This window comes from Ursus arctos, unplaced genomic scaffold (assembly GCF_023065955.2).
Source record: "Ursus arctos isolate Adak ecotype North America unplaced genomic scaffold, UrsArc2.0 scaffold_8, whole genome shotgun sequence".
NCBI lineage: Eukaryota > Metazoa > Chordata > Mammalia > Carnivora > Ursidae > Ursus > Ursus arctos.
This window is the reverse complement of record NW_026623100.1, coordinates 62,417,263-62,433,777: the sequence shown is the minus strand read 5'-3', so window position 1 is coordinate 62,433,777 and position 16,515 is coordinate 62,417,263. Positions and strand designations below refer to the sequence as shown.

Here is a 16,515-nt window from a genome sequence, read left to right as displayed (position 1 = left end):
AGAAATGAAAAAGGAAGTTCTTCAGGTTGAAGGAAAATAATAAAATAGGGAAATTGGAACTTCAGAAAACAAGGAAGAGTAAGAAAAATGTTATGTATCTGGGTAAATATAAAGGACTAGTTTTCTCTTAAATTATGTAAAATATGTATAACTGTTAAAAGCTATATATATACATATATATGTATGTGTATACATATATATGTATATATATAATCAAGCAGAGTTTTTAATTATGTAGATATCGCACACAGGACAACTATAACAAAGGGAGAGGGTAAAGGGACCTATATGGTTATAAGGCTCTATATTTATTTAAAGTACTAAAATGTCAACTCAAAGTAGACTGTGAGAGTTTATATATACATATACATGATATATAGGTATGTATATATGTATATATAACTATAACATACATATATATACAAATACAACATATATATGTAATGTCTAAAGCAACCACTAAAATAATAATACAAACATAAAGCCAAAAAACCAATAGATAAATTGAAACTGAAATACTAAAAAATATTCAAATAACCCAAAAGATGTCAAGAAAGGAAAAAGAGAAGAACCAAAAACAGAAAGACAAACAAACAAAAACAAAGACAAAATGGTAGACCTAAATCCAACCATATCAAATATAACATTAAATACAAGTGGCCTAAAAGACCAAGTAAAATACAAAGACTGTAAGATTAACTTTTTAAAAATCACACAATATTTAGCAGTATGTTTTCTATAAGGAACTCACTGTAAATATAAAGATATAAATTAAAAGTAAGATGATGGAACAGATATACCACATAAGCAATAATCAAAAGAAACCTAAGAGGTTATATTAATATCAATCAAAATAAATTTCGAAATATGAGTATCACCAAGGATAAGAAGACATATTACACAATCATAAAGGAGTCAGATCATCAAGAAATGAGTCAATCCCAAATGTATAGGCACCTAATAAACTTCTCAAACTCAACACCCAAAAAACAAATAATCCAGTCAATAAATGTCCAGAAGACATGAACAGACACTTCTCCAAAGAAGACATACCAATGGCTAACAGACACATGAAAAAATGTTCAAAATCACTAGCCATAAGGGAAATACAAATCAAAACCACAATGAGATACCACCTTACACCAGTTAGAATGGCAAAAATTAACAAGACAGGAAATAACAAGTGTTGGCAAGGATGTGGAAAAAATGGAACCCTATTACACTGTTGGTGGGAATGCAAGCTGGTACAGCCACCCTGGAAAACAGTATGGAGGTTCCTCAAGATGTTAAAGAGAGAGCTATCCTACGACCCAGCAATTGCACCACTAGATATTTACCCCAAAGATACACATGTAGTGAAAAGAAGGGGCAAATGCAGCCCAATGTTTATAGCAACAATGTCCACAATACCCAACCTGTAGAAGGAGCTGTGATGTCCTTCAACAGATGAATGGATAAAGAAGATGTGGTTCATATATACAATGGAATATTGCTCAGCCATCAGAAAGGATGAATACCCACCATTTGCACCAACATGGATGAAACTGGAGGGGATTATGCCAAGTGAAATAAGTCAAGCAGAGAAAGACAATTGTCATATGGTTTCACTCATATATGGAACATAAGGAATAGTGCAGAGGACCACAGGAAAAGGGGGGGAAACTGAATGGGAAAAAATCAGAGAAGGAGACAAACCATGAAAGACTCTGGACTCCCAGAAACAAACTGAGGGTTACAGAAGGGAGGGGGTGTGGGGATGGGGTAACCGGGTAACCAGGTGATGGGTATTAAGGAGGGTACATGTGGTGATGAGCAACTAATGAATCGCTGAACACTACATCAAAAACTAAATGATGTATTATAAGTTGGTTAACTGAACATAATAAAAAAAATACATGAAATAAAAAATGATAGAATTAAAGGAGAAGTAGACAAAACAAAACTTGGAGACTTTAGGAGTCCTCTACTGGTAATGCAAATAGCAAACAGAAAAAAATAAGTAAGGGTACAAAAGACCTGAACAATTCTATTAATCAAATTGACCTAATTGACATTGATTGAACACTCCACCAAATAATAAGAGAAAACCTTTTGAAGTGTGGAACATGGAACATTCAGCAAGGTACACCATATTCTGAAGCACAAAACAAACCCGAACAAATTTTAAATAACTAAAATCAAACCAAGTATGTTCTCAGACTATATCGGAATTAAACTAGAAATCAATAAGAGAAAGATATCTGGGAAATCCCCAAATATTCAGAAACAAAAGACACATATATAACCATGAGTCAAAAGAACATCAAACGGAAAATTTTTAAATATTTTAATTGAATAGAAAGTAAATTTCATTATAACCTAATAAAATTTATATGATGTTGCTAAACCGAGTTATTAGAGAGAATTTTTCCATTACATGCTTATAATAGAAAAAGAAGAAAGGTCTCAAATCAATGATCTAAGTTTTCACCATAAGAAACTAGTAACAGGAAGAACAATTTAAGCCCCAGGCAAACAAAATGAAGGCACAGTAATAGAATAAAAACAGAAATCAATGAAGATGAAATAAAGATAACAGAAGAAATCAGTATCACAAAAAAAAAATGCTTTTTTGAAAAAAAGTCAATAAAATTGGTAAGTCTCTAGCCAGAATGACCATGAAGAAAAGAGAAAGATGACATAAATTACCAATATCAAGTGTGAAAGAGGGGACAACACTACTGACACTACAGACATAAAAAATAATAGGGGGATATTATGAACAATTTAACTTGCATTAATTCAGCAACATAGATGGAATGAACCAATTTTCTGACAGATATAAAATACCAAAGTTCATTCAAAAAGAAAGAGATAATCTGAATAATCCTATAATCGTTATTATTAAATAAATATAATTAGTAATTTAAAACTTTCCAACAATGACTATACCAGGCCAAGAAGGCCTCACTGGCAAATTCTATTAAACAAAAATTCAATAAAGAAAAATCACAGTTCTATTCCAGGAAAAATAGAAGAGGAAGCATTTCACAACTCATTTTATGCACCCAGCATTACCCACACCTTAAAGCCTGTCGGAGACAAGAAAACTACAGATCAATAATCTTCACGAAGACAGATGCAGAAAATTGTCAACGAGGTATCAGTGAGCTGACCCAGCAATACATACAAAAGATAATACATCATGACCATATGGGGTTTATCCTGAGACTATGAAGCTAATTCAACACTGGAAAATTAAACACTGTGTTTCATATTTACCCCCAAAAAAGATCATATTATCTCAATGGATGCTCACTCTCGGCCAAGCCAGGCATCAGGTTACAAGGATGCTCCAGCAGCCCTACAGACAGGAATACCTGAAGAAGAAATGAGACCTCCCACCACTAGGCAGCGTCAGCTTGCTAGCCTCGTGAGCAAGGCACCATGCAAGTAGATCCCGTAGCTCCAGTCAAGACTGAAGATGACTGCATCCTTGGCTGATATCTGACTGCTATCTCATGAGAGACTCGAAGCAAAAAAAAACACCTAATCAAGCTATTCCCAAATTCCTAACTCATAGGAACTATAAAAGATAAATTGTTATTATTTTGAACCACTAATTTTTTAGCTAATTTCCTATGCTATATTAGATAACCAAAACAAAACAAAGCATACATTAAAACCACAAGAAGATACCACCACAATTTGACAATATCAAGTATTCTCAAGGATTCTCATACATTACTGGTGGGAGTATAAAGTGGTATAACTGCTTGTAAAAACAGTTTGTCAATTTCTTATAAAGTTAAACATACATTTACCATATAATTCAGCAATTTCAAAATCAATTTAAGACAACTGACAACATATGTCCACACAGTGGCTTAAACAGGAACTTCCTGGGATGCTGGAAGTGTTCTGCATCTCTATCTGGGTGGTAACTATATGGATGCTGTATATGTGAATTACCATCAAGCTATACATGAGATTAATACAGTCAATGTACTTCATTGTATTTGTCATCATTCAATTAAAAAAATAATTTTCTGATGTTAAAATGCAAGTTCTTATGTCCCACAGCCAAAGATTCATTTCCAGAAAAGTATGGAGTTGAGCAAAATTACTTCAATGAAAGGACCTCATTTTGAGAAACCACGGGAGAGGCCGCATAACCCCTTTTCAGGACTACTGAGCTCTTAAATGAAGCCCAACACCTGCCTCAAAATCTGGGAGCTGGTACTGCTGCTCCCCAATGCCAAGGGTTAGTTGAAATTATGAACTGATAAAGTAGAATCTCAGCACTTTTTATGATCTTGTACACATTCCTTCTTCTACAGCCTTATATATTTATTTCTGAATAATCCAGACTAAAATCTACCAAGTAGGTTATTTTACATAATGCTCACAGAGACTCCACGGGGTAGTCAAGACAAGTTCCGTATTTTCTCCTTTAGGAAAAAAAGCCACAAGGGATCAACGAGTTTAAGGAAGTTGCACAAGATGTCAAAACTAATAAAAGGCCAGTATCGTAATAGAATCTAAGTCTTCTAGCTCCTAATCTAGTGTTCCCTCCACCACAGAAAACTTACTTTAATTACCTGGGCTGAAAATGTGGAAAGGATCTATGAAGGAGACCTGCCCATGTCCACCCTCATGAACCATATTCCAATGAAAACTGAATAAAAGATAAATAAAAGGAAAAACAGAGTTGATGGTTTAAGGTTTCCTTTTGATTTCCTCTGGCTAGTTGCCTGATTTCCTCTAAGCTTGCTAGGATTTTCTTTGTTTTTATTTTCAGATCTTCCCTTTAGCCTTTTCCTTACTCCAGGGAATTCTCACTGCCTACCTCTCCAAGCACCTGTTGTTATGTAACCACAAAAGTAGAGTTCAAGAAACAAAGACTCTTAATTAACCAAGTGGTTAGATGTATCTGCCCCAACAGAGCTCTCCTCCTGCCCAGTCCGGGACTTCCCACATTCTGCAATGCCTATGTTCACCAAGTGAATCTGAGAGAATTTTCCTGGGAAAGGACCCAAGCTCATAACAGCCCAGCTGGAAAGTTCATCACAAAATTTACTGAATAAAAAAAAAGTTGTTTTGAGAAATCTGGCTCAGCAAGAAAGGTACTAAGATACCTCCCACCCACTCCCAATCTCCCCACCAGGCGACACTCTTTTAAACTGCTCCTTCCTCACACGTTGGCCCATATGAAAAAGCCCCGGTCATCACTAGGTTAAGAAACACTGGCCACATCCTAGACAGGACAACACAATGGCTCTAAGAAAGAAGACACCCCTAGGGCTCTTTGATAAGTGTATTCACAGCTCTTGTCACATAACCTCTGGACCTATAACCATCCTCACAAAAATGTCCTAGTCTCCTTCTACTCCTAAGCAGAAATAATGTCCATGTGCATCTTTTGAAAGCAGTGGCTCAGCCATGGCTCATAAAAAATACTACCTATAAAATGCTATATTGATGCTTAACAGTCTCTTTTAGGTTGAGCCACTTTCCTGAGGCAGCCTCCTACTCAAGTCCCTGGGCTTTGTGTCTCCACAGAATCTCAAAGGTCTAATTGCTCTTAATGGGCTCATGTCCATCAACCAGTTGGCACCTTCCATCTTTCTCCTGCCTTCCACTTGACAATGAATGGTGAAACCAGAAATGTAAGGAAAGGGCACAGCTCCAGCTAGTTATAACAAAGAAATTACTAGAGGTCAGTGGCCCAGCACCTCTCTGGGCATTGAAGGGCTTGAACTACACACATCGCTCTCAGTTAAGAAAGATCCACCATCTGAAAACTACTGTTCCATAATGCCTCTATCTTGTTCTTCATTACTAGACTTCATATTTTCATAAAGTTAAGGCTTGCTTTCTTTGTGTAGAAGAAAAAATAATTGGATTGTGAATATGCTGCTTGAATCTTTGAACCAAATCCAAGGTCAAAAGACCTTGGAGGATACTAGTTGATAGAAATGAAGTAAATACCACACCTCAATTCTCTTCATCCACATTTCTGTGTAAGACAATAGAAACTATCACCCTGGTCACTCTCCCCATTTCCACTAGATCCCACTACTTATCTCAGGAATTAGAAGTTAGCTGAATGGGAGCCCACAGTATTACAACTCCTGCTGCCAGGGTCACCACATGTGATCACACATAGGGACTGCACAACTCCAGATGGCACCATTTAAATAAACTACAATGTATATGCAATTCTTGGAGTTACAGAGTATACAACCTGTACAACCAGACACTGGGGTGTTGCCGCTGCTAGGAAAAACCATATGGTTCATACTGATGGAGCACTTTTATTATGTCAGGCATTGGGTTACGAATTTACATGTATTTTCTAATTTAATTTCCATGACAACATCTTGAAATAGGAACTATTACTATTACTATTTTGCTAATGATGAAACTGGGCCTCAAAGATTTTAAGAAAATAAAAGATATTAAAGAACTTTGCCAAGTCATGGCTATCGAACACCAAATATTTGTTGCATGGCCTTCTGATGAGGATAATGTAAAGTTTTTCCTCTATTTATGTGTCTTTGTTATTTATAATCTGCATCTTGAGATGATTCCTTTACTGAAAAGAGCCCCAGTTTGAATGCAAAAAGATCTGTAGTCTTAGCCAGGACCTAGCACAACATCTAGCATCTCATAACCTCTTGATACATAAGTGAAAGTTTCTAGGTCTACCACTTTCTACCTTGAAAAAAGTCTTATCAAATAGCTGGATTCCAGTTACTCCATTTATAAAATAAAACAAATACTTGTCTTGCCTACTGTAAGATTGGAAAAAATAATAACTTTGAAAGCTCTTTATAAATTATAAAGTCCCATACAACCATAACAGGACATTAGTAATGGTTATAAAGAAAGGCTAGTGGGGGGGCGCCTGAATGGCTCAGTTCGGTTGAGTGTCTGCCTTCAGCTCAGGTCATGATCCTGGAGTCCTGGGATCGAGCCCCACATCAGGCTCCCCGCTCAGCGGGAAGTCTGCCTCTCCCTCTGCCCCTCACCCTGCTCATGCTCTCTCTCTCTCTCTCTCTCAAATAAATAAATAAATAAATAAATAAATAAATAAATAAAATCTTTTTTAAAATGAAATAAAGAAAGGCAAAATGTCTTTATGAATTAGGCTGGGCAAATTCTTACGAACTGAGGTTATCTGGCAGTAATCCTAAGAGTGGCCGGGGCTACCACTTCTGCTGATACAACTCTCCCTCTCTTCCTCTCCCACCTGCAGGCCTTGTCCTTCAGAAGAACTCTTCCTTATAAAAACATTCAGTTTTATTAATGGTAACACCCTCCTCCCACACCATGCACACAAACCCCTCATGGGCTGTCCTTCTTTTTCTTTTGTAAATTTGTGAAAAGATCAAATGGATTTAGATAAGTTTCATCTCTCCAACAGCCATATACATATATATATATATATATATGTAGTCTCAGTATGTCAAAGGGTTTTCAAGTAGCCAGTAGAAGTCCACCAAATCTAGAACTGATCTCATCTTCTCAAGACCCAGGTATCTCCTGTCCTGCCCAATAGCTTGATGACACACACACACACACATACACACACGAGAGACGCGTCTCAAATGCATAATGCTCTGCGGGTATGCCTCCTCCCCAACAGATAGACAGACAATATCCAAGAGAAATACTCTGTGTCAGTCTGGGGGCAGAGATAAATAAACCCAGTAATTTCAAAATATTTTTTTCACTAACAATCTTCTCTGTAAGCACATCCCATCCAATTTCAAAGATACGTATGCAATTCTTATCTTTTCCTACTGGAAACACCAATATCCAAAGTCTCTTGAGAGTTGGATCCTGAAAGATCCTGATTCCTGCTGCTATTCCCCATCCCAGCTTTCCTACCTGTTGTGGCTTCTCAACATTTCCAAATATAAAACTGATTAATTATGAATGCTATGGCTTATCTGACCCACATCTCACCTTACTCTTTGCTCCTTTGGAATTCCATTCCATAGTGAGAGGAATATCAATTTCAGAAAATAAGGTTTCCCTGACATCCACCCTGAAGTTTCCTTCTGCAAGTCTCATTCATCCTGTTACTTCTATGGGCCACACTATGTAACTCCTCTCCCTCTTCAGAGATTTGTAGATTGTTACCATGGCTTTCCCTTCACTGCCACTTCACTCAGCCCTATATATTTAATTCTTTTCATCTTTCACCATAAATCGGTCCCTTCAACTCTTAAATCAGCTCTCTGCTCTTCTCTGGACTAGTTCCAACTCTCACAATTCACCTCCAATAACTGATATTCCTTCTGGGAGCTCTAATTTCCTTTCTATCTTCCTTGGCTCTCTTTGCCCTCTCCAGAAATAAAATCGGAAGGGACTGAAAGATATGTGAGGTCAAGGGTCAAGTGTATTGCATTGCATACATCTACTTTAAGTTTCTCAGGCCTCTCCATAGTACATGTAAAATCCCCAGTCATATATCCCCTTTCCTGGAGTGAGAGGGGGCTGCTTATAGAGAAACAGGCCCTCCTACCCCACAAGTCAATATCCTCTAGGCCTCTGCCTGGGGGATAGCAGAACCAAGATGTCAAAACATCCACAAAACAAGTTACAAAGTAGGGCTGAGAGCAATGTGGCAGACATCTCTTCTGAGATTTGGACTGTCCCAGAATGGGGCACCAAAATTCATACAGTCTCAGCAATGGCGTTTCTACCCTTCTACCCTTTCTACTCTCCATGAATGAGTGCTTTGAAATACTGATCCCATTTATGAATTCAAAGCAACCCAAGAAGAAAAAGCATTTGCATGTCACGCATTATGAGGCATTATGAGGCCTCTCAGACATCCCAAACCACAAGCAATACAAAGTTACTGCTTTATCCTGACTGGGTGCTTTTCCATTTCAATAACATTCCTAGTCATGGTCTTGTTCAGCTTCAGGAAGCTATCTTCAGTCTGAGACAAATGGGTTGCTGCAGGCCACTCACCACAATGGACACAGGCAGAACACCCCTCCTCTCCTCTCCCCTCCTGACAGTTAGCCCCATCAGCATGTCTGTGCCCCTCTAGACCAGACCACTGGTCATTTGGGCAGAAGCAGGGAGAACAAGCTGAGTTGTGCCTATTTTCCCTTTGTATACTTGAAAATCCTATGTAACGGGGAGTTAAATGCCTTTTCTACAACACGAGCCTACAGAAAAAGAATAAACCCATTTCCTCAAATGCAATAAATAGTAAAATCAATCCAAGTGTAAGAACCTAAGCTTGAATTTTCACACAGGAAAGTGAATGGAACCACATGATATATGTTGCCCCAAAGATGAAACTTGATATAGCAGGGTGTGTCCACTCCCTCCATGGGGAGGTCTGCAGTGGAAACCGTATTCGAATGAGGCTGGGGAGGCAGTGGTAAAGCAAGAGGCTAGTCCTGCATGGCCAGCCGCCTAGCTGAAAACAGCATATGCCTCAGAGCAGGAGAGCCCAGCCTGTTCCAAGTGTGATCACCACAAGGCCCCAAGTGCTTTTCAATAAGCTGTCTGTCTCTCTGGAGGTCATGGGGAGCTCATCCAGTTACACTTAGTGTCTTATTTAATCCCATCAATAATCATTTGATCCCAATGCTGCTGAAAAATGCTTGGCCAAAATTTCTAGGCTTTTAATGACAGAATCCTGGCTCTTTCTGAAAACAGCATTGCTAGATGTGTCAAATGATGCATAAGGCCTTGGTCCAACTGCCAAATGGACTACGATGCTGAGGGAGGACTTGGGACGCTCATAGAGCTTCCCTACTGTCCGTAGCAGAGCAGCTCTTGAAGCACACTCCTCTCTACGGGAAACTCCCCTGCTCAGCAGCTTCAACTCTTTATCTAAGACTTGAGTATATTCTTCAAATGCACTAAGCATGTGACTCTTCAGACACCCACTGATAACTTCATGCCCCCTGCCTGTTTACAGTAGGCAAGTTCGGGGCTACGGAAAGGACCCCTTTTATCTGTCACCAACATCTCACAATAGCTGATCTAGACTGCTGGGCCTATGGTCATTTGACAAGAGGTGACAGGAAAGCTCCAGAGATATCATAGACATGAAAGGAGAAGAAAACCCACATTCCCAGAGGAGTCATTTTCATATCCATCACAATCACGTCAGGCGCTAGAAGAGAATGTTGCATGTACAGGCCACAGAAGCCATGCTGACATTAAAGCACAGCTGTCCTTCACAAAAATATCTGTGGTGAGACAACAGTATTGGTCTCCTACCTCATTTCACAGAAGGCACCATCAAACTCATCAGACCCTGCCTCTTACTGTAAACTCTGCCTCTTAAGATAAATTCCAGCACTGAACACAAAGGGGTCATTTGTGGTGCCAATGACACCAATGCTACTACTGAAATATGCATCCAGACTCTGTTTCCCTTGGGGAACACATACCAGAATGTTTTTGGGGGCAATGACTGAAGCACATCAGCTTCTAAATATCCCTGCTGCAGGAGAGTACTGGGCATGTGTGGGAGTATATGTGTGTGCTGGGACAAGCATGGCAGATACTTGTAGCTCTACAGCGGGCTCTTTTCAGTGCTCTCCATCCAATTAATACTAGACATTAGTAACCAGTGGAGCATAAAAATTTCATTTATTTCTGATGATGAGAATGATATAAAAGATGCTGGGTTTGCTCAATGGAATTAGTGTAGGCTTTTAAAAGGCATGATTTCTTTTCTGTGCTTTCTCATTCATTTACATTGTATATTTTATTCACTGAGCCTTTCCCCAGTGGTCTTAGGAGAGAAACATCCATTCAAAACCACCTGGTTTTCCAGTCAAAGAATACTGTGGGAAGAGTTAGAAGTAAGTGCCTGCACACATCCCCAACTCAGTGAATAAGAGAAGAAAATGAGAGTAAATGAAACAGAAACCTCATTTCAGGAGTCTCCAGCAGAGAGATCTGCAGTGAAACAGGCCTGCCAGAGACTGTCACCCAGAGCTGCCGCTGCTGCGGACATTCAAGCTAAAAATTAGAGGGGTTGGTGGCAGGCCGGGGGGGGGGGCAGAAGAAGAAAGGGAATTCACTATTGTCTCTCCTGGCTTCACAGTGACTCCCTCAAAGGGAGACAATCTTGGCAACTTTGCTCCCTCTCTTCACATCTCCCTCCTGTCCCGTGTTCCTTATAGTTCCTCTGGGGCTCTCCCAACAACATCTGAGAGGAAAAACAAGAGGCTGAGAGTGGACAGCAAACTGGGGTTGGCAAAAGGGGGCAGAATGAATTAATGAAGAGGCAATCCTTAGGTAAGCCAACATTTGAAAGGGAGAGCTAGATAGAATTCAACAAGATGAAGAGTTCTACATTCTCTGAGAAAATGTACCACATTTCCCACATCTGTGATGGCCAGGAAGAGGAACAAGGGAAAGGGAAGATGGACAACAGTCTTGAGATCTAGAGCTAAGCTTGGAACACAGAAGTAATAAGGACATTTCAACCATTCCAGGGCCCCCTATTAGAAGGGCATCCAATTTTGGCTGGAACCCCATGTAAGTCGGTAGAAAGAGGTATTCTGCCAGGAACAGAAAACTTTTCTCCCAACTCGGTTGCTGGAGAGGAAGGAAAACCCTTGGGGAGTGACTGTGTTCAAGAAGAAAATAAGAAAATATGGTCTAACCCGGGGGGAGGATTTTGCGGAAGGAGAGAAAGCACTAAGAACCAGAGGCTGGGATTTTGGAAACAGGGATTAGTTGACTGTGGTTGCAAATTGATGCGTCTAAAAATACAAATCCCGACATGTTCAGGCGGGAACTGCTCACCGGTCCCCAAGATCTGGAAGAGAAGGCGGGGCTGGGAGGCGCGGATCGCCGCGGACAGCTTTCCCTCTCTGCCCACTTCCGAAGCCTTCTTCTCCGGCATCAGGCGGATCCTCAGCCGCCCCTCGCCATGGCGAATCCACCAGCTGAACAGCTCGCTAAGGTTGAACTGGAGCAGTCCCACAGTTGCCTCCTCTGGGGGCCCGACGCACCCCTCAAGGATAGCCTCCTCTCCCAGCTCCAGCACCAGCTGCTTGGCGCGCCGGAGCTTGCGAACCGAGCCGCCCTTCAGCACCCTGGTCAGCGTCCGTGCCTGGACCGGGGCTGGCGAGCTGGCGCTTTCTGTCCAGGAGACCCAGGGCGGTGGCCCCACCAGCCGAAGTAGTGGGGCGCAGTCTAGAGCCAGCGAGCCATGCACCTCCGTCCGGCCAGCCCTCGGCTCCAACGAGGACGAAGGCGGCAGCAGCAGGTCCCGGGCATAGACGCGGAAGAGCGAGGGCACCACAAAGTCCACCGCCAGGCTCTTCCTCTGCAGACGTGAGTAGCTGAGCGGCTCCCGAGGCTGCAGAGCCGGCCCCAGGGCGGGTGAGCTCACGAGCTGGCCAGTCTCAGTCCCGGTCTCTGTCCCTGTCCCGGTCCCGGAGCCCGAGGCTGCCACTGAAAGCAGCGGCAGCAGCAGCCCTAGGAGCCCTAACGATCCCATCCCAGTGGAGAAGGGTTGTTTATACTAGTCTCCCCACTATCTGGGATCCAGCCTCGCCCTTCACTTCTCCTCAAATGAGAAGGGTCTCCGAATAGTCTTTAGTCCTGAAACGCTCTTTCCACCTGATCTCTGGGGGATTATGCGTGCACTCGATTCTCTCGCTTTCCTCCAACTGCAAGGAGGCAAACAGGAGTCTCAATAAAATGGGGCTGGAAGCTCAGGGGCGTGTCAAGAGACCCTGAGCGCCTCGGGCTCAGCAGCTGGGACCTTGGGCTTCTGGAGCACCACGACGAGTGCCGCGCCTTCGTCTGTACTTGCTGCGCTCCGGAACAAGAGGAACTACTATGGTTGAAGGGAGGCGGCAATGGGGTGCTGTCCTCTCCTGCCCCCCGCGGCTTCAGCTGTGGTCTGTCTGCTCTCCAGCAGCCTCCAATCCTCCGCAACTTTCCAGCTGGGAACGATGGCTCCAAGCGTTCTGCTGTCCTAGCTCCTTCCTCTGTACTCCTTTTGGCTTCTGAGCTCCTCTCCCTTAGTGTAGGGGAAAACCGGGGGCAGGGGTTGCTTTCTCGCACACCCTCCTGCAACCCTCCGCAGCGGGAAGTCTGCGGATTGCACTGCTCGCTGAACTTCTGGGCTTGAATTGAGCCCCCGCGCTGTGAAGCGGAGGCTCACGCCGCCGCCGTGCCAAGTTTGCAGCGTCCTTGCTCTCCCGCGTCTCGTCTGCTCAGACTTCTCAGGCAACGAAGCGGCCCCGGCGGCAGCAACCGAATGAAAGCATTCCGGGCAAGAGAGCCCGAAATCTTGCTGCCCCCTCCTCATCCACCGGCAGCCGCCCCCCACCCTCCAGCTTCGGGTGGCTGAGCAGAGGGCGGCCGAAAGGCGCCTTTGCGCTCTGCGACCCTGCGGACAGCGGCGACGGGATGTGCCAGCTGCTACCTCCGCTGCCGCCCCCAGAGCCGCTGGTTCGCATCTGCCTGGGCGCCCGCCACTAGCAGCTGGCGGAGTCGCGAGCTCGCGCCGAGAGGGGGCGGGACCGCGCCGAGGGCGGAGCTCGAACACCAACTCCGCGCTGCTGCCAGGTTCACGCAGGCCCGCCCCGCCCCCCTCACACCCGCCAACCAATGGCGCAGCGAGATAGGATCTATGCAAATCTGCAGAGGCCTCGGCATTCATTGAGAAAAGCACGGGGCCCGCCCCGCCCTCCCTCTATCCCTCTCCCCTCTCTCCTTCCCTTCCTCCAGATTCCCTGCCCTATTTCTCTGCTGTGTGAACAGGAGCGTGTTTTGGATAAATGCGAGGATTGGAAGAGGCCTTTGCAATCAAGCACTCTCCGTAATTATGCATTTAAGAGATTAAATGGCGACTTCAGAAAATCTGGTTCTGGAATAAAAGTGGAGGCGAGGGGAAGGGAGGATTGGGAGGAGAGGCAGCACGACATTGCCAAATCCGAGAACAGCTAGGATTAGGGCCCTGAGACAGAATCTTCTCTGACCCTTCCATTATTTAAACGCATTCCTGGGAACCTGGTGGTTCTGCCATCTACGCGAGAAAAGTTAGCAGTGTGGGGGTAGAGAGTGACGATGATCTCCAAGAGTTCTTCAGCTACAGCAAGTACATTTCAGACCTGTCAGTCATCCTGCGTTTTCTGAGAATCGTGCTTGAACATGTGTCACCTCCTTTAGTCTCTGCAAGGTAAATATTTTAAATTTCAGCTTTAGAGATGAGACAACTGAGTCACGGAGAGGATAATTGACTTTCATTGGGTCACACAGTCATATGTGCATCCCAGGCCCTCTCTCATGTGCTCTTATTCATACTGCTCTACCTATCCCTCCATGAGTAACAGGCCAAGAAGATCTAGGGGTGACTTAGCTGGAAGGAATAATGATCGAACACTTGCTCAGAGCCTTGGGAGAGTTCATTACCAAAGACCATTTTTTATTCATCTGTAAAGTAAGGACTGTGTACCTCTGATCTCTCTTTCCCTTCATCTCTCCTGAGCTGCCAACATAGAACTCAGATAATGGCTGTGTTTAGAACAAGTGGTTCACTAGGACCAAAGACAAAACTATAGTATTGGGTTCACGCAAATGCCCTCCATTCCTTCAGAAATCCCCCTCATTCCTTGTCAAAGGTTGATTGTCAGGTCTTGTGCAAACTGTCGGAGCAAAAAATAAGGCAAGATCCTCCCCTGTGGAGCTCACAGCCTGGAAGACAGCAGAGACGCTTCCTCATAGAATTAGAGAACAGAGTGGAGCTGAATCCCTCTCACTGAGCTGCAGACTGCTGCAGTAACGTGTCCCTTGCCTCACAGGAGATGGTGACCAAGCAAGCTTCTGCTCTCCCAGGCTGGGCTCCTTCGAGCATTGTGGTATTGCCTTTGGCATCTGGAAAACCCTATAACAAAAGACACTTAATTCCAGGAATATTTTGCTTTCTGCTGTATGTTTGACCACTTAATTTGACAGGTAACTGGCTTCTCCCTGGAACTCAAACTGGGTACACTGACTTTACAAGTTTAAAGGCAAAGAAGGATCTGACCCAAGAACAGAAAGGATGCTCCTAACTTGGTAGAGGAAGAGAGGGAGGGAGAAAGAGAAGAGGAAGGAAAGGGTATGGAAGTTAATACTTGGAAAGGATATGTTGGTTAATACTTTCCCGGTATGTGAGCACATGTTTGGATTTTCATCAGATTTCACTGGCATGCACACTGATGGAAGAATAGTTTTCTATTTGCAATGTTAAAAAGACTCATACGTAGGCCCTTTCACTCCTCACTCCATTCCTTATTCTCTACATAATTCTTGTCCAAAGTCAAATTAATTGGAGTCATTTGTCAAGAACTATGAATCTTCTGCTACAATCAGTGGCCACTAGGGGGCTGCAGAGACTTGAAACTTCAGCTGAGCCACCAGGGTTTAACCTTCTCCCAGGTATTATCTGGGACCACTGCCTTTGTACCTAGTACACAGAGGGGTCTCAATTAATTCTCATGCTTTTATGAATTCTTTCAAATTTCCCCTGAAGGAGGAAAAGTTCTTCTCCCTGTACATTAAATCACACAAAATCTCAAAAATGTTCCCTTTTTGTTAATTTTAAAGGAGAGTCAGGAATGAGTATTGATGGTCTATTTGGTCACTATACCTATGCATCTGCAGGAGTGTGTGTGTGTGTGTGTGTGTGTGTGTGTGTGTGTGTGACATCACCCACTGGCCTTTTGGGGGAACGTATATATTATTATTTTCATCACAAAGACAAAAACAGTTAGGGATCAGAGAGACAAAATAATTTGCCCAAGGTCAAACAGCAAGCAAATAAAAGCACTGGAATTCAAACCAATGATTCTTTTTCTCTGAAATTTACACATCCCTCTGGAACAAATGAGGCCTTTTCCTCATGCCTACAGCTATAATGTTGACTCCTCTGCCCTATATCTTTGCTATCTAGAGGAAGGGAGATGAGAAAGTGCAGTTGAGAGCAAGGAGGGGAAGTACAGACAGGGATAAAAAAAGTGTGAGCAAGAGTGACAGCTAACATGTCTTGCACACATATTATGGGCCAGCATATTTCAAAATAATTCCCATGCATTATCTCATTTAAGATTCCCAGTAACACTATGAGGGGAAATAAAAGTATCTCTTTTATACAGATCACAAATGGAAGCTCAGAGAGAGTGAGTTCCCAAAATAAGATTACACAGGGAATAAAATCTGTTAAAGGATTTGAACCTGGATATCTGATGAAGTCCATGGTCTCAAAACCTGAGCAATCTCACAAGAGAGAAACGGAACAGGGCAGAATAGACTGAGGTGGGTGGAGGGGAACAGAGGAAGAAACTGAAAGCCCAACTCAAAAAGGGAGAAGCAGGGAGTGGGGTTGGGGGAGGGGGACAGGTAGGAGATATTGGAAGCCCTCATGGGCTGCTGCGAGTCACCTTGCCGTTGATTTGACCAGTTAAGATGGGAGGGAGGAAAGTAAGTAGACCACGAACCAAGAGAGGAAAGGGCCAAGTTGTACAGTGAGAGCACCAG

General features: G+C 43.0%; 1 protein-coding gene across 1 annotated transcript in view; it reads right to left on the bottom strand.

Annotated features, from left to right (window-relative positions):
• Positions 1-13,202, bottom strand: part of ALK (ALK receptor tyrosine kinase) — a 655,077-nt gene extending 641,875 nt beyond the window's left edge. Inside the window, exon 1 of the mRNA XM_044379628.3 lies at positions 11,785-13,202. Coding sequence (XP_044235563.2) covers positions 11,785-12,484 — 700 coding nt within the window. The 5' untranslated portion in view covers positions 12,485-13,202. The remainder of the gene's footprint in view (positions 1-11,784) is intronic.
• Positions 13,203-16,515: the final 3,313 nt, after the last annotated feature.